At 36.9% G+C, this 23,798-nt stretch overlaps 2 protein-coding genes across 2 annotated transcripts in view; one reads left to right on the plus strand and one right to left on the minus strand.

The window, feature by feature from the left end:
- The first annotated feature begins 948 nt into the window (after positions 1-948).
- On the plus strand, positions 949-3,483 carry nkx6.2 (NK6 homeobox 2). Its single transcript, XM_051652400.1, has 3 exons — positions 949-1,661; positions 1,914-2,086; positions 2,697-3,483. The coding sequence occupies exons 1-3, from the start codon at positions 1,253-1,255 to the stop codon at positions 2,949-2,951; spliced, it is 837 nt and encodes a 278-aa protein (XP_051508360.1). The 5' UTR covers positions 949-1,252; the 3' UTR covers positions 2,952-3,483.
- Positions 3,484-4,203: 720 nt separating this feature from the next.
- LOC127414381 (inositol polyphosphate-5-phosphatase A-like) overlaps positions 4,204-23,798 on the minus strand; it is a 254,380-nt gene continuing 234,785 nt past the window's right edge. The window contains exons 13-16 of the mRNA XM_051652380.1: positions 12,058-12,169; positions 9,194-9,262; positions 6,456-6,540; positions 4,204-6,352 (exon numbers count right to left, since the gene is read on the minus strand). Coding sequence (XP_051508340.1) covers positions 6,460-6,540; positions 9,194-9,262; positions 12,058-12,169 — 262 coding nt within the window. The 3' untranslated portion in view covers positions 4,204-6,352; positions 6,456-6,459. The remainder of the gene's footprint in view (positions 6,353-6,455; positions 6,541-9,193; positions 9,263-12,057; positions 12,170-23,798) is intronic.

Raw genomic sequence — 23,798 nt, forward strand, 5'->3', positions numbered from 1 at the left:
TGGTTTATTTTAGTAACAACCCAGCCAGTACTACAGATCTCGCGACGATCCCACGTAAATGCATGTGCTAAATCAGTGCATTTCCTCAAATAATGTAGTTATGCGTTATAATAACCCGAGGCGGGAGTTACATGAAAAAGATGAAGCCTATAAAATCATTTTCTGCACTTACACTGTAAAATGCAATAAGTTGACATTACTTTAAAAAAGCATGTAAACCGATTGCCTTAAAAAAATCAAGTAAGCTAAATATACTTGTTTGGATCAAGTAAAGTGGACTATTTCTAGTTCACTTGATTTGAGTCAAATAAGTACATTTTACTTATTTATTTTTTGAAGGCAATCGGTTAACATGCTTTTTTAAGTAAGGTTAACTAATTAGAGCTGTTAAATAGTTGTTCTAAGCGAAATAGAAGTTCTGATAATTTACAAAAGGTGTTATAGGCTACATAAAACTACTTATTTTGCCGTATGCAAGTAGAGATAAAAATCACAATGAAACGAGTTTTAAATGGTTGTTCTAAACGAAACGGATGACGCGTGTAAATAATAGCCTAATAATAATAATAATAATAATAATAATAAAAAAATCAGTAAAAATGTAGTATGGTGTTCTGCGCCTCGATATCATTAATGACAATGAAATGGTCATACAGCACAGTTGTGTGGAGGTTAATGTACTTACTCTGTCAGCGGTAATGGCTCATAAAGTAAACGTGTCTATTTTGTCAAATCTCGAAAGAATGATTTCTACAGTGCGACGCGTCATTAAAGCGCTTGATGGAGTGCGGCTTTTGTCCCAGAGACGCGCATGCAAATATGACGCTGCGCATCCTCCAATCACAGAGAGGCGTCACTTAGCGTCTTCCAATGGGTGATACGCGTTCGCAGGTGGCGGTGCGGTTATCAGCTCATCCCGCTGCGCGCACATCACAGCGACAGTCCATTCACCGCGCAACGGCGAGTCACATGCGGGCTATCGAAGCACTCACAGCGGGCGTGAGATCTCCCGACGGCCGGCGGCTGGATTCAGGACGCTTGTGAATCTCCCAGACCCTGAGGAACACTTTTGATTGCATGGGAAAACACTGCGCTTTTAAAACTTTTCAAGATTGCTCTGGTCTGATTTCGTTCCCTTGGATAAGTTGTCAAGTTGTGGGCACTAAACTTTGCGTAAGGTGCACTCTTCTCCTTTGCATGCATATTTTGTTATTTCTTTCATCGCGGTTTATCCTGTGCTTCATGCGCACCAATGTTAGCTGTCGGGCAGATGGATCCTAACAGGCAGAGTGCTTTCGTCCTGGGCAGTACTCCACTGGCTGCACTGCACAACATGGCCGAGATGAAGACCTCTTTATTCCCGTACACCCTGCAGAACCACGCGGGGTTCAAGACTCCTTCTCTGACCAATCTGAACTCCCAGATCCCGTTGGGGACGCCACATGGAATAAGCGATATACTGGGGAGACCCATCACCGCAGCTGGACAGTTTCTCACGGGCTTTCCCAGGATCAACGGGTTGGCCACATCGGCCGGGATGTACTTTAACCCCGTGTCCCGATATCCCAAACCCTTGACGGAGTTGCCCGGGAGGGCGCCCATTTTTTGGCCGGGAGTGATGCAGGGTTCGCCGTGGAGAGACCCGCGTGTGTCCTGTCCGGGTGAGTTTTCGTGGTCTAAATGATGTCTAGAAGCAGCTTAGTCAGTATGCCAAATAATCTAATGCAACTTTTGGAAAGAGAGTTTTGTCTGCCTACAATGTTGTTTTCTCACTCACTGTAGATTTGAAAATGATACAAATGAGCCTCTATGCCACTTGTTCGTCGGATTTTGGCATATGCCAACCGTTTAAAAACAAACAGGCAACGCAGTTTACATACTTAATGTATCTTTTTGTCACTTATTTTCTTCAGCTCAAGCAAACATGATGCTGGATAAAGATGGCAAGAAGAAACATTCCAGACCAACTTTTTCAGGACAGCAGATTTTCGCCCTGGAAAAAACGTTCGAACAGACCAAATATCTGGCGGGTCCGGAGAGAGCTCGACTGGCATATTCCCTGGGAATGACTGAAAGTCAAGTCAAGGTAAATAATACTTTTAAATAGAAAATGTTTATATCAATACATTTCATGTAGGATCTTTTATTTATTTATTATTATTTCATTTAAAACGTAAATATGAGACATTGTGAAAGTTATCTGTTATGTGTAGACGATATGAAGCTACAAACACTAATAATAATAATAATAATAATAATAAGACTATTTTTTTACGTTTTACGCACTTCAATTTCGTAACAAATTTCCATCAAACTTCATTGTTTAATCTTTAAAAAAATAAATTAATTAAACCAAAAATATCAAAGGCTTTTTCAATAAATGTTCTTAAAGATTACTTCAATCTGATGAATTTTTTAAATTTATTTTTAATGAAATTGAAACGCGCAAATCGTAAAATGTACTGTAACGTTAATTCGTAACGTTGGAATGAAAACGAATGGGGCAATTCTAATTATTTAATGATTTTGCTGATAATATTAAAGACATTGAAGTATTGTACACACTGTCCTGTCAAAATGTAGCTCATATTTTACCGCTTCTCGCTTAAATTTCAGTTTCAGTTCATTTTGGTCTGTTAAATTAAAGTTCAGTTCATTGAAGACAGGATAATTAAGCATGTCCCCCCTCTCTTCAGGTGTGGTTTCAGAACAGAAGAACCAAATGGCGGAAGAGACACGCGGCTGAAATGGCCACAGCCAAAAAGAAACACGATTCAGAGACGGAGAAGATGAAGGAGAGTTCGGAAAACGAGGATGATGATGATGATGAATACAACAAACCTCTGGACCCGAACTCCGACGACGAGAAAATCTCAAGACTGTTAAAAAAGCACAAGGCGAGTAACCTGTCCCTCATCAGCCCCTGTAGCAACAGCTCGGACACTTTGTGATGATACGGAGCACTCTTCATCATCATCATCAGCCTCAGGATCTTCTGGAGAAATGAGGCAGAATTAACCAGGGTATAAACACACTGTTCACACGGAGAGACTCTGAATGCAACTGTACAGTTAGAAGTGTATGTGAGATGTATATATTTTTTTTATTGAGTAAATTATGTTATTAAAGCATCACGGAGACGTGCCAACTCCCCCCCACCTTCATCATCTTCATCATCATCACAGGTCAATTAAAGATGATTTTTGGTTCAGTCGCAGAAGCATAGCGACGCCTAACAGTTTGACAGTTTTAATTTGGGAAACAGGTACACGTGTATAAAGTCGGTGTTGTAAATGATGTGAATAGAATTTGTTTTAACAATGTCCCTTTTGACCGCTTATACTTTCAATGGAAGGACTTTATGTTTTACCTCACAACACGAAAAATAGACAAATATGGATGAGAAATATCGGACGAAGAGAATATTATTGCTTCCGTGCTGAAGGAAGAAAAAACTTTGTATTATCAATAAATTATTTAACAAGCCAATGTTTTAAGTATGTCTTTGTCCTTTATGATTTATGCGTTTGTTTACTGTTGTTATATATATATATATATATATATATATATATATATATTGTTCAATTTATTTGCGATGTGCTGTTTGGCCACTTAAATGTTTGAATGTTTAACTGCGCATTATTTTGTAACAATTACAACAATGATACTAATAATTAATCCTAATTACTAGTAATGTAGATTTTTTTTTTTTTTAAGTTAACTTACAGATAAGTAGGACATTTTTTCGATTTTTTATTTTATTTTTTTTTATTTTTTTTATTCGCTGTCAAAAGCGGAATATCCCAGTACAGTATATTTATTTATTTTATTTTATTACTGGCCACTTAGACATTTTAAGGGATTTTATTTCCAACTGAACTGTCTTTAGGTCTTCAGGTACACATAATGACCTCGGACTGTAGATAAGGTCATTATATTAGGCTTTCAATTTATATTTCTCGGTCTAAACGAGCAGTTATTTAAATAGAGAAAACAATTTATTTGTATTTATTTTTTTATTTTTTTTATCGCTTTACGAATTCGAACTCGGTTAAAAAAAAAATTGCAAAAAATAAATAAATAAATAAAATAAAAATAAATCAGTTTTTACAATGTATTCTTCTCACTTATAAACTGAAATATAAAAGAAATCACAGCCGCAGTTTATATACCGGCATGCCATAAACAGATGCTCTATAAGGATTGTACAAATGAATGTTTAATAAGTGTTTTCTGAACATTATGATACATGTGTGAGACTGTTTTGCAATTGTCATGTGATGACACAAGTGTCTTTCCACGCATGCGATTTTCTCCTGAGACATTTTAAGCAGGACATCCTGGAGCTGGCCATTCCGTCATACCAATATAATAATATTTTCAATAATATCACATTCATTTCAGCAATATAATTACAATATGAGAACAATATTCATTACGAATGATAATGATTGTAATAATAATTATAAACAACCACAAAACATCTTTATAATATTATTTCTTACCCTATAGGCATCATCATCTATAATGATGTAAAATATATAAATGCCAAAGCTGGTTTAGCTGTATTTGGTGGGATTACGGGTTTGCTTGACTAATGACAAAGAGGCACTCATTCATTCATTCATCCATTGAATTCAGATGGTTTTATTGCTTTTGGAGGTCTTGCCATCCATGAGGTCTCATCTTTATCTGCTTAAAGAAAAGAGTGAATTGTATCACCTGACTTGCAGGAAAAAAACTGTTAACAAGCAGTTTTATCTAACCAAATTACTGTCAAGGTGACACAAAATCATTCCCACTGATGGTGATTTAGAAATCAAGGATCAATCGAGTGGATTCTCTGTAGTGTAATGAATGAAATCAATAGTAGGGGACATTTAAACAGCTTTGAAGGAATTCATCGGAAATTGTAACATTTGACTTTACAGTGTTCATGTTACATTGTAATTTTGTTAATACTGAGCAATTCTAACAACATGTACTTAATATGTGGAACAGCGTGTGATTACACATTATTACAGTTACTAGTAATTTAACATATAAATGTATAATGTGTGTAAAATGGACACTGTAAAGTACACTGAAAAGCTATTCCTCCCGGGCCTTAATTTTTAGAGTATTTTCCCCCTTAAAGCTGGACTGCACAATGTGAGGATGAACTCAAACTCTACATTTGACTGTGTGTTCAACAGTTGGCATCATGACACAATAAGATAACAAAAATAATCTTACAAAGAAAAACAAAGAGAAAGAAAAAGAAAAAGGATTCAGCTATTTTAAGATACCCAAGCCTATTTAAAACATCACATTCAGAACCTTATCATTATTACACAGAAATAAGTTAAGAGTAAGAACAGTACTGGAATAACCGAGCATGACTGATATACCAAACTATCTTATATATTTGCATGGCTTATGGCACTGCTTTAAGGAAAGAAAAAACACTTTAAACTGGCTATATATATATATATATATATATATATATATATATATATATATATATATATATATATATATATATATATATATATATATATATATATCATATTGGCTAAAATGGCATCTGTTGAAAAATATGATGTGGTATTAGATATTTGTTTATAACTATTCAAACATTTGAGCTGACAAAACACCAAAGCAGCCGTTTGTCTCATAATCAGCATAATTTTGGTACGTATTATAAATTATCTCTTTAAAAAATACAGTATATAAAATGAGAGGCTGTAGAGGCATGGCAGAGTGTTACGACACAAGTCGGCAAAAAATCAAACCCAAACAAACTAAAAGAAAAAAAAAATCATACAAATATTTGCAAAGAATAAACCTATCTATTCTAACAGAGGAAGTCTAGAAAACAGCACTAAAACTCAACACGCCTCTATGTTATATTCCAATGTACAAATAAACTTAATAATAGAGATATACAACAACATTGTTTGCATTGCACTTTTTAAAACATCTTATATACTGTATGGAAGAAGCTCATCATATGTAGAGAGATACGTATCTAAAACTTGCAAGTATGCTTTTTAAAATCTGTAGAGTATTTCTCATGTTCTATTAGAGTTTTGGAAACAAGGCAAAGATGTGTGACAATGTCTCGTGGTGTTTCGAGGAAATGCAGCGATGCAGAACACGTGCGTCTGTGAACTCTTGAAGCGTTCATGATGTGTAAATGTGTCGTTTCTATGGATGCGACAGCACTGCGATAAATGCGACCGGACAATCCTGCTGAAGTCTCTACAGGCTCTTCTGTGTGAGTGTGTGTGTGTGTGTGTGTCCGTCCATCCAACTGTTTCTCACAGGGGTGCTTTTCATGAAATCTTCTCCAGCCTTTGGCAACATCTCCCTGGCCAATCAACACACACACAGATCATGAGAACTCAGAACTTATGAAAGACTTTTGTGTGGTATAATAAAGCAATATTAATAATGATGAGGAGAATATTTACCACATCACTGCACCACACAACACTTGTGCTTATGTGCATGAGGTTTACCTGCCCCTGTGCTTAACCGAAAGAACAGGTAGACCGGCTGCGAACAAAGACAACAATATGAAATTAAGATTTTAATACCAGATACTTCAACAGCTTTAACTGAGACCTGATTAAGAATTATTTAAACCAGTGGTTCCAGGTGGCCGGGGCCCACACAGGGGCGTCATCCCCCATCTTACCCTACTTTTGGATTCACTGGGTGCTAAATTAACTGGACAATTCTAGAACATTTCTGAACATGATTCTGTAGTTCGAGTGCAATGAACAAAGTGAAAATGTGCATTTTTTTCACCTGATCTGACCCTCACAAATTGTTGTAACTTAACAGATTGATTCAGTCTTATTATATAATATTTCTGACTTGAATAAAACCAGTTGATTTAGATGTTATTACATGAAACACAGTTTATGTTACCAAACCTAGGTTTGCATTCAAGGATTGTAGGATAAAATTACATATTGTGAGCTAAATTCACTCTGTGAAATTGTGAAGCATTTTTCCTTTAATGTTGCCAGCTTTAAGAATTTTTATATTTGAATAATACTTAATTTATATTATATATTATATATTATATATTTATATTTGAATAATACTTAATTTATATTATATATTATATATTTATATTTGAATAATACTTAATTTATATTATATATTATATATTTATATTTGAATAATACTTAATTTATATTATATATTATATATTTATATTTGAATAATATTTAATTTATATTATATATTTATATTTTAAAAATACTTAATTTATATTATATATTATATATTTATATTTTAATAATATTTAATTAATATTATGTATTATATATTTATATTTTAATAATATTTAATTTATATTATATATTTATATTTTAAAAATACTTAATTTATATTATATATTTATATTTGAATAATACTTAATTTATATTATATATTATATATTTATATTTGAATAATACTTAATTTATATTATATATTATATATTTATATTTTAATAATATTTAATTTATATTATATATTTATATTTTAAAAATACTTAATTTATATTATATATTTATATTTTAATAATATTTAATTTATATGATATATTATATATTTATATTTTAAAAATACTTAATTTATATTATATATTATATATTTATATTTTAATAATATTTAATTAATATTATGTATTATATATTTATATTTTAATAATATTTAATTTATATTATATATTTATATTTTAAAAATACTTAATTTATATTATATATTTATATTTGAATAATACTTAATTTATATTATATATTATATATTTATATTTTAAAAATACTTAATTTATATTATATATTATATATTTAAATTTTAATAATATTTAATTTATATTATATATTACATATTTATATTTTAATAATATTTAATTTATATTATGTATTATATATTTATATTTTAATAATATTTAATTTATATTATATATTTATATTTTAATAATACTTAATTTATATTATATATGATATATTTATATTTTAATAATAATTCATAAATAAACAGCTTTTCATAACTTAAAGAAGCTAAACATTTGGAAAAGTACTAATATTATTAAAAATAATTTTTTTTTTATCAAATTATATTATTTAATTCTGTTAGCTTATTAAACACAAAACCACACTAAAAAAATATTTTAGGATTACATTTGAGTAATTTTATTTTATTTTATATTTCTTAATATATATTTTTAAGATTTCAATTTCATAAAGTTTCATCAAATTGTGTTGCATACTCTTTAACAAATTTAAATGAATAAAACTGGAATAAATTTAAGTTTTATTAATACAATTTTGTTAAAGATTAAATTAATGAAGATCTCAATTAAAATGACTTTAAACAATAAGGGTGGCAACATTAAATTGAACAAATAATTAAACTAAATAAAACTAGATAACACACTATTTTATATACTGTAACTGAGCTCATAAATACCTGTAATTACACACATACAGGGTGGCCTAAACTATGTTTTATTGCTCATATCTTAAAAATGTATAAAAGCGTTTGCACGATTTTTGGCGTACTTCAACGACTTTTTGTAAACAACAAAATGACGTCACTGTGACGTAAATTGTATAGCCAAAAAAAATTAGTAAATAAAAAAAATGGGACCACATGGTGAAAAAGAAGCACCTAAGTTTGCTGCCATTGAAAACTGAGCTAAACGATTTACTTATTTTTTTTATTTTTATATTTTTATATTTATATTTGTAGCAAATTTTTGCTCACGATGACGTCACAGTGACATCATTTTGTTGTTTACAAAAAGTCGTAGAAGTACACCAAAAATCGTGCAAACGCCTTTATACATTTTTAAGATATGAGCAATCAAACATAGTTTAGGCCACCCTGTATGTCGCTTCGAAAAAGATGAAGCAGTGGCTTCTTCGCAGGGGCTCAAGTGAATCGTTTATTTGAACTAGTTGAACCGTCTGAACAAACAATTCACTAAAATGAATTGGGCTTCCCAACGCTACATGTAAGTGCAGCACAACTGATTCATTTATATGAACGAATGGACAAAAAACGATGCAGTGTTTTATCTTATTACACCATGAATCCTTGGAAAAAGTAGTGCGTTCCTGGAAGAGCTACACTATTGTGAAAACAACTGAACTACTGTCACACTGCTGTAATGTAATTAATTCAGTATGCAGAAGTTGCTCAGTTGTACCTTGTGGTCCCCCATACAGACGTTGGGTCCAATGTTGTCATATGTTATTGACTTCTCCTCATTCTCTGACTGTAGAAACACACACAAGTGGAATACATTATTAAAACAAACGATAAAAGCAAATGAATACATTTATAACCCCCAGCAGCTAAAACACGAAGAACAGTATTGATCTAAGTGCATATAAATCAAAGTGCAAATACAGTCTTGATCCAATTGTAAAGGTTTTGTAGACAAAATGAAACTGCGACACAACTATTAGAAAGAGTCTAGAGGTTTGCAACTAAAGTGAAGTAAAAACATGCATCATAATTTGAAATAATGCACTGTATCGACTGAGACACAAATATGATGTAGTGCTCTTTAAAATCACGGTGGTTTAAAATGGCCTTGATCAGTTGAAGCGGGGACGGACACACGCATACACACACAAACACACATGCACAATCACCCATGAACACACGCACACATGCACTCACACACGCACTCACGCACATACACACTCACGCACACACTCACTCACACATGCACTCACACACTCACTCACACATGCACTCATGCACTCACGCACACACATGCGCACATGCACTCACACACGCACACACACATGCACTCATGCGCTCACGCACACACATGCACACATGCACTTACGCACTCAATCACACATGCACTCATGCACTCACGCACACACATGTGCACACATGCACTCACACATGCACTCACGCACACACACTCATACGCACACACACACTCATACGCACACACGCACGCACACGCACACACACTCAAACACACTCACTCACACAGACACACATACACTCACTCACTCACACTCACACAGAGATACGCACACTCACGCACAAACACTCGCACGCACACACACGTACACAAACACACACACACACACACACACACACTCACTCACACACACACACACACACACACACACACACACTCACACACACAAATACACGCACACACACACACACACACACACACACACACACACACACACACACACACACACACACACACAGACTGAACCAGAAACACAAAACTACATCTGAATTAACTTCAAACCAATAACACACTGGAGCGCAGGTCACAGTCATGCTACTGAACTGAAAACACACACACACACACACACACACACACACACACACACACATGCAACCTTTCCACCAGCAGACAACCCGAAACTCTCGTCGCTGTCCTGCGTCTCCCAAAGCTGCGATTCATTCATCAAATGGAAGCTTGATAATTTACAAAGGCAGCATAAAATTGTGGATTTTCGGCCTGCATAATCTTTAGACAGATAAACAAATGACGGCTGGGCCACGGATGTTCCTCTGAGCGCGCTTCACTGGGTATTCATTACTGCGCGCACACGTGTGTGAGCCGCCGCCGGACCTTTGCCGTGTTAGGGCTCGGCGAGCAGAAAATAACATGACGTGCAGCTAACGGAGCGCATCATGATCGATGAAGCTGCCCTGAGTGTGTTTCCAGCCACATGTGTAAACAATCTGTAACACCACCACGCTGTTAGAAACACACAGATTGTCTCTGGTACTTGACGACTATTAAGAAAGCAAACAGAGAAGTGAACTAAGTGCCTGATGTCTGTGTGGATCTGCATGGTCAGCAACACTTTCATTAACACTCACAGCGTCGACTCTTGACCACTGAACCACTGAACCGTCATTCCTGCAGTTTGCCAAGTCAAGCATCACTGTAACCATCAGCAGCGCTTGTGCAACAGACATGAAAACTAAACTGAAACTATAAATGTGCACTACAATAGGAACGAAAACTGTTCAGAATTGTCTGTTCTTTTCCTTTAAAAAGAACAGACGAGCGTCCGCTAGCTGACATGTGGAAACAACCAACCACAGTTCGCCTGCATACGTGATATTTACAGGCATGTACATCTGGGGAACGGGCTCTGAACGATACCAAAATAAATAACGGTGAATAACGGCACTGCCGTCAGTAAAGACAACATGAAAGAAATGAAGGCCTCATTAAGACGATCCCAAACAATACTTCATATATTTAATTCCATGAACTTCAGAAACTTTGGCAAATAAGCGACTATGTTGTTCTCTGGCACTGACCACGGAAACAAACAAAAAAATATGTTAATATATGTTGTATTAACATTAACAAAGAGTAATAAGTACTGTAAGTGTTTCTAATTGTTAGTTCATGTTCAACTAATAAACCTGGAACACCCTAGCAACCACACAGCATCAGACTAGCAACCACTTAGAAATCCCTAACAACACCCTACTGGAAAGGTTTCCTCAGTTGAAAAATAAACAAAAACACATAAACGATATATAACATTAAAAACCAATCACATGGGATTAAATGCATTTTAACTAGGGCTGTCAATCAATGAAATGATTTAATCAATTTAATGACATGACATGCCAAATAATTAATTGAATAAATGGCATGCATCAATATTTGCGGAAATAGGCCCCCCAAGTAAAGATAATTCAATGCATAATAAACAAAATTGTATTATAGAGGAGTAAAGCAAAAAGTGGCTTTAAAAGTCAATATACAGGACTGTATTCACTGAACATCAGCCTGTCACTGGCCTATAGTCCACAGCAATCACACAGAGGCTTTTGCCGCACCTCACTGTGCTTGCATTGCATTTTGCTGCTTTTCAGCATCTCAAATCATACATGCTACGTGCCAAATTAAATGTAGTTTTTTCATCTTTAAAAATGTGTCTCGATACCCCTGCATTCGGTCAGGGGGCATGATTGTGTTCATTTCTACACATTCGTTCTTTACAGAATTAATTGCAGGAGATCAGTGGTCAAACTCTCGTTTATTCATGATATCGTCACCTTTATGAGCAGATCTTTGGCCGAGGCAGACATCAGGATTCGGTCACACCAGGCGGGACATCGAGTGTTCATGTACTGCTTCCCCTGACTGCTGTCTTCACTGTACGGATAACTGAGAAACAAAGAAAACATTCATCAGCATCACGTTAGAAATGTTACAAGTTTACAGTTACCTGTACAAATGCTCTATTTACAGGTGTGTTTGTCACTCATGATCAGTTAAGGTGCTACAGCTCGCCCCTGTGAGGTGAAATAAAACAGCTTTTAATAAACTACAGACTGGACTCTTCATCTCATGGGTGGACATCATTTCAAACAGATTTACAACAAGGTGCCAATCAAATGTTCAGAGTTTTTCAAACTGATATAAGAATTCAATTCGGTGTTGCGGTTCAATTTCAGAAGGGCAGATTTTAAGTCTTATAATTGGTCATTTGGGGGATTCTCTGGATTAGTACAGCATTTAAACCACACAACACAGACTCAATCAATTCCCCGAGGTCACACGCGCTCATATGTGCTGTCCGCACGCGTCTGAAGGCCTCAGAAGGGAGCAGATGGTCAATGCAGGGACACAATGTGTGTCAGATCGCTCAGAAAACAGCGTTATGATGTTAATGATGGAGTGAAATCAGACACATTAGAACCATGAAGAGAGTGTCCAATCGTGAGGGTGAGGTCATGTGAAATGATGAATGTGTTTTGAACATTTCTGTAATAATGGAAACTACACCACCACCAGATATCACTGTTTATAGCTTAATTTCTGGAGTGTGGACACTGTGAGATTTTGGGCGAATTGCATGAAGAAATCTCTATATCTCTATAAATAAATGTCTCTATAAATCTCTACGTGTGTGTATATATATATATATATATATACACACACACACACTCACACAAACACACACACCCCGATCAGCCACAACATTAACTAATATTGTGTAGGTCCCCCTCGTGCCATCAAAACAGCGTCAACCCGCATCTCAGAACAGCATTCAGAGATGATATTCTTCTCAGCACAATTGTACAGAGTGGTTATCTGAGTTACAGTAGACTTTGTCAGTTCAAACCAGTCTGGCCATTCTCTGTTGACCTCTCTCATCAACAAGGTGTTTCCGTCCACAGAACTGCCGCTCACTGGATGTTTGTTGTTTTTGGCACCATTCGGAGTAAATTCTAGAGACTGTTGTGTGTGAAAATCCCAGAAACGCTCAAACCAGCCCATCTGGCACCAACAATCATGCCACGGTCCAAATCACTGAGATCACATTTTGTTCCCACTCTGATGGTTGATGTGAACATTAACTGAAGCTCCTGACCCGTATCTGCATGATTTTATACACTGCACTCCTGCCACACGATTGGCAGATTAGATAATCGCATGGATGATTGTTGGTGCCATATATATATATATTGGGGGTGTAAAAAAATATTGTATCGTATTGTATCATACGATACTTAAACACATTATAGTGTAATTAAAAACAAGCAGCGCAATATTGAAAACTGCAGAACAGTCTCCTCCGCAGAAAGGTGGCGCTGAGTGCTCACAGGACAACAGAGCAACACACTTACAGTACATAGGCGAGAACATTGATGGAAAACACCATCTGTAAAGGTAAAGCTTGTCGAATTTGCCAAACAACGGTGCCGTGTCCTGGTGCTGAGCGTGACATGCACAACAAGACGTTCATAAGTTATGAGCCATAACGATCAAAAAACAGCTTATTCAAAAAACTACATATACTTTATCTGCATATCTACGTATAATTATCTGCTTTTGACTTCGAAATGTAAACAGCATGTAAACATGTTATAAGCTGGTTATAACGGCAGTAAATTTTACATGCAAAGTGAAAACGGGGGAAGAGGGCAAAAAAATAAAAATAACATGTGCCGATTGCTTTTTGCTCAAGCCGCTAAATAATATTGGATTATGTACATATATCGTAAAACCAGAGGTCAGGTTTTTTTTTTTTCACCACTAAATAACATTGAAAGTAACTTTTTTGTTGCTACAGTCACTTCAGCTTGTTCACAGGGGGCTTTAAGACATTAAGGCATGATTTTCTATAAAGCTGCATTGAAACTATGCGCATTGTGCGAAGAGTTATACACATATAAATGACTACAGTGTAGACAAACTTATCTCCAGAAAAACATGAAAATTGTGAGTTCATATTAGTTTTTCTCGACAATCAAACTAAATAAATACAGTGCTGTTGTTTAAGTTTCTCAGAGCTCTGCTTTTTGTTGCCAATGTCAGACACTTTTGTGGCATTTATGATTTAAAATAGTGAAACATTTGTGGGTGTATCGTATTGTATCGTATCGTGAAATGTGTGTATCGTTACATGATTTATAAGATTTAGAGAGAGAGAGAGAGAGAGAGAGAGATTTATAGATAGCGAGAGAGAGATTTATAGATAGAGAGAGATAGAGAGAGAGAGAGAGATTTATAGATAGAGAGAGCCAGACAGACAGATAGATAGAGATTTATAGATAGAGAGATAGACATAGAGAATTTTAGACAGATTGACAGAGAGATAGACAGACAGACAGATAGATAGAGATGCATAGATAGAGAGAATTTTAGATAGATAGAGAGAGAGACAGACAGACAGACAGACAGACAGACAGACATACAGATAGAGATTTATAAATAGAGAGAGAGAGTGATAGATTTATAGATAGAGAGATAGATAGATAGATTTATAGGTAGATAGAGACAGACAGACAGACAGATAGAGATTTATAGACAGAGAGAGAGAGAGAGAAAGAGACAGACAGACAGATAGTTAGAGATTTATAGATAGAGAGAGAGATAGATTTATAGGTAGAGAGAGAGAGAGATAGACATAGATTTATAGATAGCGAGAGAGAGAGATTTATAGATAGAGAGAGATTTATAGATAGAGAGATAGATTTATAGGTAGAGAGAGATAGATAGATAGATAGATAGATAGATAGATTTATAGATAGAGAGAGAGAGAGACAGACAGATAGAAGGACAGACAGACAGATAGATAGAAGGACAGACAGCCAGATAGATAGAAGGACAGACAGACAGACAGACAGACAGACAGATAGATAGAAGGACAGACAGACAGACAGATAGACAGACAGACAGACAGATAGATAGAAGGACAGACAGACAGACAGATAGATAGAAGGACAGACAGACAGACAGACAGATAGATAGAAGGACAGACAGACAGACAGATAGAAGGACAGACAGACAGACAGACAGACAGACTGACAGATAGACAGACAGACAGATAGATAGAAGGACAGACAGACAGACAGACTGACAGACAGATAGATAGAAGGACAGACAGACAGACAGAGACAGATAGATAGATAGAAGGACAGACAGACAGACAGACAGACAGATAATTGAATTATGGTAACTAGTACAAGTATTTTTTCACAGTACAGTAGGTTACTATGAATTGAGGGGGAAATGTGCTTAACTGTCATGAAAATAATGTCACCATGCAAAATATCTTAATAGTCCTAAAATTGACTTCATTTTCTTTATGCAAAATATACTTTCCTAGTTTTTCTTTTTGAGTTTGGTGTGAAATATGACCTGGACATGTTCTTGACAATTTTTGAGAGGTTCTTCCTTAGATTTGAGTGCTTTGGTTTGAATTGAAGTGTCTGCGAGTCATATTTTCTGACTACATACATCAGAGCATCACACCATGAGTACATGAATCATGTCTGTAGAACTGAACTGACCAAAAACACAGCGCTCGCAGAGTGTTTGGCTGCTAGGACACACACAGACACTCACTTTGGTCAATTGAGCATGAAAACAGCTTATCACACGGTCACCGAGATGGACGATCGGCTCATTTAAGAGAATCAGCTAATCAAACAGATCTCCACAGCTGCTTCTGGAGAGAACTGAGCATTGCCATGACGACGGGAAATTCGAAAGGGTCAAGGGTCTAACAGAAGTGGTTAGCAGGGGTTAAAGAGGGGCGGGGGACCAGTTATCCCACATCCGGCTAACACACAGACCCCCGACCGTGTGGCCAAACACGAGCCAGCGAGGGGCCTTTGCAGAACGCCTGAGCGCAATTAGCATCGATGGCACTTTAAGCATGTGGAAATGAAGAGCAGTTTTGGTATGCTAAAGAGCGGCTAAAGAGATAACAGTGAGGATGAAAGACACGAGAAAGAATGAGTGAGTGAATGATAGCAGAGGATAGAGCAGGATATAAAGGGATAGAGATGCAGAGTGTGGGAATTTGCTCTTCAAAGTGACCGAGTCATCAGGCTGGACCACACAAACAGTACAGGAAGTTTTCCATGTGCTTCTTCAGCGGGATTAAGCAGATATGTTACTGCTAAAAGACTGTGCAGAGCTCTGAAACTGATCCCTGATCATTGAGAAGAACAAACGGTCGCCCACAGGAGGAAGGTCTTTGTCTTGAAGAGTGAAATACTGTCTCATGCCACCATAATAACATGAGGTCTAAAGAGCAAATCATTTATACATTTTAAAATGTAATTAAAAAAAAAGAACCTTCACTGATGACGCGATGAGTATTGACGCTGACTATCACCCCTGGAGTTCGTGAGTTCGAATCCAGGGTGTGCTGAGTGACTCCAGCCAGGTCTCCTAAGCAACCAAATTGTCCCGGTTGCTAGGGAGGGTAGAGTCACATGGAGGTAACCTCCTTGTGGTCGCTATAATGTGGTTCTCGCTCTCGGTGGGGCGTGTGGTGAGTTGTGAGTGGATGCCGTGGAGAACAGCGTGAAGCCTCCACACGTTCTACGTCTCCGCGGTAACGCGCTCAACAAGCCACGTGATAAGATGCACGGATTGACGGTCTCAGACGTGGAGGCAACTGAGAATCATCCTCCGCCACCCGGATTGAGGCGAGTCACTACGCCACCACGAGGACTTAGAGCGCATTGGGAATTGGGCATTCCAAATAAAAAAAAAAAAAAAAAAAAAGCCAAAATATGAAATGCCAAAGATCAATATTTACTGAGTTATTAATTATTTTATAGAGGGGGGTTAAAATGACAACATTCACCAATGATTTTGGATCAAAACAAGTCGAGAGAAAAAAAACCTTTAGAAATGTGTCAGCATCATTATTTAATTTTTACACAGAGAGTTGTAGGTCCTTTACTACAATCAGCTGACTTCAGCCGTACAAATACAGTCAAGTTTCAGCATCGTTGCTGTTTGGATCCCTAATAATGCATTCTAGAGCTTTGCAGATGTACCTTTTGAAATCCAAACACTAGATATAGCTATTACACTAACTGAAGAGCCACAAATGTCCTTTTTTCCTAACAATAGTGTACTTTTAGACTCTCAAAAATAATGATTTTATGTGAATAAATGAAGGTACAATTCTAGTTGCAACATTATTTGTATTTCAGATCTTTGTTTTGTTGGACAAGAAAAGCTAGCTTCATACCATGTGGCCAACATTTGGTTTCTGACCATTAAAAATGGGTAAAATAAAAACAATAAAAGAATTTAACTGGGGCCTTACTAATGAGGATAAAAAAAAGGGAAAGTTTGCTCAGAACAAGAATCTTAAAGGATATTATAATATTTATTTATTTTGATTTTTGATATTTGACTTTCCCCCCTTTTCTCCCCAATTTGGAACGCCCAATCCCAATGCGCTCTAAGTCCTCGTGGTGGTGTAGTGACTCGCCTCAATCCGGGTGGCGGAGGACGAATCTCAGTTGCCTCCACATCTGAGACCGTCAATCCGTGCATCTTATCACGTGGCTTGTTGAGTGCGTTACCGTGGAGATGTAGCACGTGTGGAGGCTTCACGTTATTCGCCGTGGCATCCACGCACAACTCACCACACGCCCCACCGAGAGCCAGAACCACATTATAGTGACCACGAGGAGGTTACCCCATGTGACTCTACCCTCCCTAGCAACCGGGCCAATTTGGTTGCTTAGGAGACCTGGCTGGAGTCACTCAGCACACCCTGGATTCAAACTCACGACTCCAGGTGTGATAGTCAGCGTCAATACTCGCTGAGCTACCCAGGCCCCGAAGATATTTTTAATACTTCTGGAGTTACAGGCACTCTAACTTTGAAAAAAAAAAAAAAATGTTGATTTTAGTAATAGACGTGCCTATCTCCGTGTACAAATAAATAACGATGCTGACACCTTTCTAAGGTTATTTTTTTGACCTGCAAGTTTTGCTTCATAGGGAACATTGGCGAACATTCACAGACAAAAATATTAACATTTTTGAACAATAATAGATTACTCAGTAAATACTGATCCATGACATCTAATATTTTGGCTATCATCATCATCATATATCTATCTTTCAATGGTAAAAAAAAAAAAAAAAAAATTAAGGTCCCTGGAATGACCCTATTTTTATAATGAACCTTTTGCAAAATAATATTTTGCCATATTAGATGAATTTTCTTCTCCATTTTCTTTAGATGGTTATCTTCCCTCTGAAGGATACACTTCATACTGCCTTAGAATTTGGCTAAAATTAGGTATCATAGAAGGGAACGTTACGTTACTGTCTACCTTTTAAAACAGCCTGTACATCTTTTCCTTTGTAAACATGCACTAGACAGACGTCTTTGATCACTTTTAGTGTTCCACAAAATCAATGGTGCGTTCATAAGACGCTGTCAAGTTAAAAGAAATTCAACATTTAAAAATACGTCTCATGTCCTGTATGAATGCTCCCTAAAATGCTGTCTAGGTAAGCAGCTCACAAGGTTTTGTTACAGAACTACTGTCTATTCCACTGTTCATAAACAGACGTCTGACCCTCTTCCTGCACACACACACACACACACGAACACACACGAACACACACTTTGGCATGTAGGTTACAGGTCTTTAATGCAACAGTAAACAGCGGCGCGGAGCTGCAGGGTGCGGTGATTAATGCTGCTGATTACCCGCGTACAAACTTATCTGTCAGAGCAAACGGTGCCAGTGGGTGTGTGTGAACCGGACACCAGCCGACACTATCACACTCTTATTGCCCATGACAAGACTAATTACACTAATTAATAGGGCTGTACTGATAAACTCAACAATTGCCCACCTGTGTGTCTCTTACAGTGAGCGACTGACTGAACAAGACGGCTGTGGAAACTCTCACGCTAACTTAACCATCTTACAAACATTGAACACAATACTGTAAAAGAGCTGAAAATATTTAAAATGCCTCAGTTCTGAGGATTAAAAGGATCGTTCACATAAAAATGAAAACTCTGTCATCATTTACTTACCTTCATGTTCCAAATCTGCATGTCTTTCTTGACTCATAAGAGTCATTTGTTCGTTAATCAGAGTGTATGAGTCAAGTTGTATGTTTCGTGCTGTAGACTCAAACGAGTCATTCATTCGGGAATCATGTTTCGTGCTACAGACTCAAAAGAACCGATTCATAAGTCATTTGTTTGGGAATTGGACAACACTGGTCGCGCTGTGTTTCATGCTGTAGATTCAAAAGAACCGATTCATAAGTCATTTGTTCTTTAATCAGGGTATTTGAGTCACGTTGTATATTTCGTGCTGTAGATTCAGAAGAGTCATTTATTCGGGAGTCGGACTACACTGGTCACACTGTAGATTAAAAAAACGGACTGAAAAGAGTCATTCATACGGGAATCAGAGTACATGGGTCGCACTGTATGTTTCATGCTGTAGATTCAAAAGAACTGACTTTTAAGAGTAATTTGTTTGGGAATCAGACTACACTGGTCACGCTGTAGATTCAAAAGAACCGACTCATAAGAGTCATTTGTTCGTGAATCGGACTACATTGGTCACGCTGTAGATTCAAAAGAACCGACTCATAAGAGTCATTCATTCGTTAATCAGAGTAAATGGGTCACGCTGTATGTTATTGTGATGGAGATTCAAAAGAACCAACTCATAAGAGTCATTTGTTCAGGAATCAGACTACATTGGTCATGCTGTAGATTCAAAAGAACCGACTCATAAGATTCATTTGTTCGGGAATCGGACTACATTGGTCACGCTGTAGATTCAAAAGAACCGACTCATAAGAGTCATTTGTTTGTTAATCAGAGTAAATGGGTCACATTGTATGTTATTTTGATGGAGATTCAAAAGAACCGACTCATAAGAGTCATTTGTTCAGGAATCAGACTACATTGGTCACGCTGTAGATTCAAAAGAACTGACTCATAAGAGTCATTCGTTCGTTAACCAGAGTAAATGGGTCACGCTGTATGTTATTGTGATGGAGATTCAAAAGAACTGACTCATAAGAGTCATTTGTTTGGGAATCAGACTACATTGGTCATGCTGTAGATTCAAAAGAACTGACTCATAAGAATCATTTGTTCATTAATCAGAGTAAATGAGTCACATTGTATGTTACTGTGATGGAGATTCAAAAGAACCAACTCATAAGAGTCATTTGTTCGGGAATCAGACTAGACCGGTCACACTGTAGATTCAAAAGAACCTACTCATAAGAGTCATTCATTCGTTAATCAGAGTAAATGGGTCACGCTGTATGTTATTGTGATGGAGATTCAAAAGAACTGACTCATAAGAGTCATCTGTTTGGGAATCAGACTACACCGGTCACACTGTAGATTCAAAAGAACTGACTCATAAGAGTCATTTGTTCGTTAATCAGAGTAAATGGGTCACGTTGTATGTTATTGTGATGGAGATTCAAAAGAACCGACTCATAAGAGTCATTTGTTTAGGAATCAGACTACATTGGTCATGCTGTAGATTCAAAAGAACTGACTCATAAGAGTCATCTGTTTGGGAATCAGACTACACCGGTCACACTGTAGATTCAAAAGAACTGACTCATAAGAATAATTTGTTCATTAATCAGAGTAAATGAGTCACATTGTATGTTACTGTGATGGAGATTCAAAAGAACCAACTCATAAGAGTCATTTGTTCGGGAATCAGACTAGACCGGTCACACTGTAGATTCAAAAGAACTGACTCATAAGAGTCATTTGTTCGTTAATCAGAGTAAATGGGTCACGCTGTATGTTATTGTGATGGAGATTCAAAAGAACCAACTCATAAGAGTCATTTGTTCAGGAATCAGACTAGACCGGTCACACTGTAGATTCAAAAGAACCGACTCATAAGAGTCATTTGTTCATTAATCAGAGTAAATGGGTCACATTGTATGTTACTGTGATGGAGATTCAAAAGAACCGACTCATAAGAGTCATTTGTTCATTAATCAGAGTAAATGGGTCACACTGTATGTTACTGTGATGGAGATTCAAAAGAACCGACTCATAAGAGTCATTTGTTTGGGAAGTGGACTACACTGGTCACGCTGTGTATCACGTTTATAAGAGTACAATCCCAATTCCGAAAAAGTTGGGACAGTATGAAAAATGCTAATAAAAACAAAAAGGAGTGATTTGTAAATTATATTCACCCTTTGCTATATTGAAAGCACTACAACTAAACATTATATGATGTTTTACCTTGTGTATTTCATTGTTTTGTTTTTTTAATGTACAGTAATTTCATATCAGATGATTGTAACACACTCGTTGCCGTATGGTGCTTCATAATGCGCCACACATTCTCAACTGGAGATGTTCAGGACTGCAGGCAGGCCAATCTAGCATCCGCACTCTCTGCTCACACAGACATGCACTTCAAATCCAGCCAGTATGTGGTTTGAAGTTGTCCTGCTGGAAAATGCAGGGACGTCCCTGGAAAAGACAGCGCTGGATGGCAGTATATGTTGCTCCAAAATTTGTACATATCTGTCTTTATTAATGGTGCCCTCACAGATGTGTGAGTTACCTAGTTATGGGCACTGACACACCCCTGGCCCATACAGACACTGGCTTTTGGACCTGACGCTGATAACAGCTTGGATGTTCCTTTTCCTCTTTGGCCCGGATAACACAATGGCTTTGTTTTTCAAAAACGTTTTGAAATGTGGACTCATCAAACCAAAAAACACGGTTCCACTGATCTACTTTCTATCTAAGATGAGACCGAGCCCAGAGAAGTCGGCAGCGCTTCTGGGCAGTGTTGATGTATGGCTTCTCCTTTACATAGTACAGTCTTAACTTGCATCTGTGGATGCAGCAGTGAGTGGTGTTGACCAACAAAGGTTTACTAAAGTAATCCCAAGCCCATGTTCATGATATCCATTACAGATGAATGATGTTTTTTTAAGACAGAGATGTCTGAGGGATCAGAGATCATGCACATTCAGAAATAGTTTTCGTCTTGCCCTTTACGCACCGAGATTTGACCAGATTTTTTAACTATATTGTGCACTGTAGAGGGTGAAATGCCCAAAATCCTTCCAATTGGTCTTTGGGGAACATTGTTCTCAAAGTGCTGGATTATTTGCTGAAGCATCTGTTGGCAAATTGACAAGTCTCGAATGATCCTTGCTCTTGAAGGGCTAGGCTGTTTTTGGAGGCTCCTTATATACTATGACACGACTGCCTCACCTGTTTAACATCACCTGTTTCACATCACCTTGTTATTTCAACTCGTCAAATTGCGATCAGTCTTAAATTACCTGTCTCAACTTTTTTGTAGCACGTTTCAATCCTCTGATTTGAAATTACTGTACATAAAAAAACCCACAAAAAAACAAAATAATGAAATTCAAAAGGTAAAACATCATATAATGTTTAGATGTAGTGCTTTCAGTATAGCAAAGGGTGAATAAAAACTGCTTCATGGTCCCTAACCTTAGCTGTCATGCTCCAAAAAGGACAAAAAACACCATAGAGGTATCATGAAAATTTCATAAACGTAGTTTATTTGACTTGCGTTCTTCTAAGTGACATGAGGGTGGAGCATTTTCACAACTCTGTTCTCATGAGCGTCAACTCTTTCCTTGCTCGCAGTGAGTTTAATCACGAAGCACTGCTTGTTTTGACCACCACAAGTTTTTCCGCTTTTATCTTGTGTGATTCAGTCATGTGACCCTTCCCTAGCGCCACGGCAGCTGAGCCCCTGTCCTTCATCACCCGTCGCGCCCGTCGGGACGTTATCTTGTTCTACACAATGACAAATAAGTGACAAGCCAAACACTGGTTCATTGAGACGGGCTGTTTAATGATGGTCGTATAAACTGTGAACATAAAGAGGCTAAAGGCAAACGCTGATAAGACATGTGCTATTAATGAGCTGAGGTCAGAGGTCGCGTGATGTATTAAAGTACAGAGGAAGTCACAGAACCATGGGATTGGACAGAACATGAGCTGTCAATCAAAGGTAGCATTACAGGATGAATCAGATGTGTGTATTTGTGTGCCGTTATCAGTGAACACACCTGCAAACTTTCATTCACAAATACTCACTCACTTTTGTTGTGCAACAGGAAGAACGTGACTTTCTGAAAGTTTAAGATAATCTTTATTTATTTGAGATAGTTAAGTGAAAAGGGGACAGGAAATGATTGTGGAGAGTAGGCAAAAGGGTCGAGACGCACAAGACTTTTTTCATAAAGTAGAGCTTAATTATGTCTGTGCTCTCCAGTAAATTATACAAAATACTGTAATAAATTACTGTAATCAGATTATTCCTTCCAGTAATCCAGTTACAGTTACTGTTCTTACTTGTGTTACATATACAATCAATATAAAACCTAAAATTAAAGTCTAACAATGAATACTGTCCTAATTAAAATGATTGTGCTCCCTTTCATTTGGTAGTTACAAACAATGTGAAGTTTATCTTTAACCTTGTGCGACCCCGTGTAC

Source organism: Myxocyprinus asiaticus, chromosome 23, assembly GCF_019703515.2.
Source record: "Myxocyprinus asiaticus isolate MX2 ecotype Aquarium Trade chromosome 23, UBuf_Myxa_2, whole genome shotgun sequence".
NCBI classification, from domain to species: domain Eukaryota; kingdom Metazoa; phylum Chordata; class Actinopteri; order Cypriniformes; family Catostomidae; genus Myxocyprinus; species Myxocyprinus asiaticus.

What these genes read in the sequence shown, in the direction of transcription:
- nkx6.2 (XM_051652400.1), top strand. Translation starts at nt 1,253, where the DNA reads ATGTTAGCTGTCGGGCAGATGGATCCTAACAGGCAGAGTGCTTTCGTC. An exon ending in CCCGCGTGTGTCCTGTCCGG is followed by an intron (nt 1,662 to 1,913) that starts GTGAGTTTTCGT and finishes TATTTTCTTCAG; the next exon opens with CTCAAGCAAACATGATGCTG. An exon ending in TGACTGAAAGTCAAGTCAAG is followed by an intron (nt 2,087 to 2,696) that starts GTAAATAATACT and finishes CCCTCTCTTCAG; the next exon opens with GTGTGGTTTCAGAACAGAAG.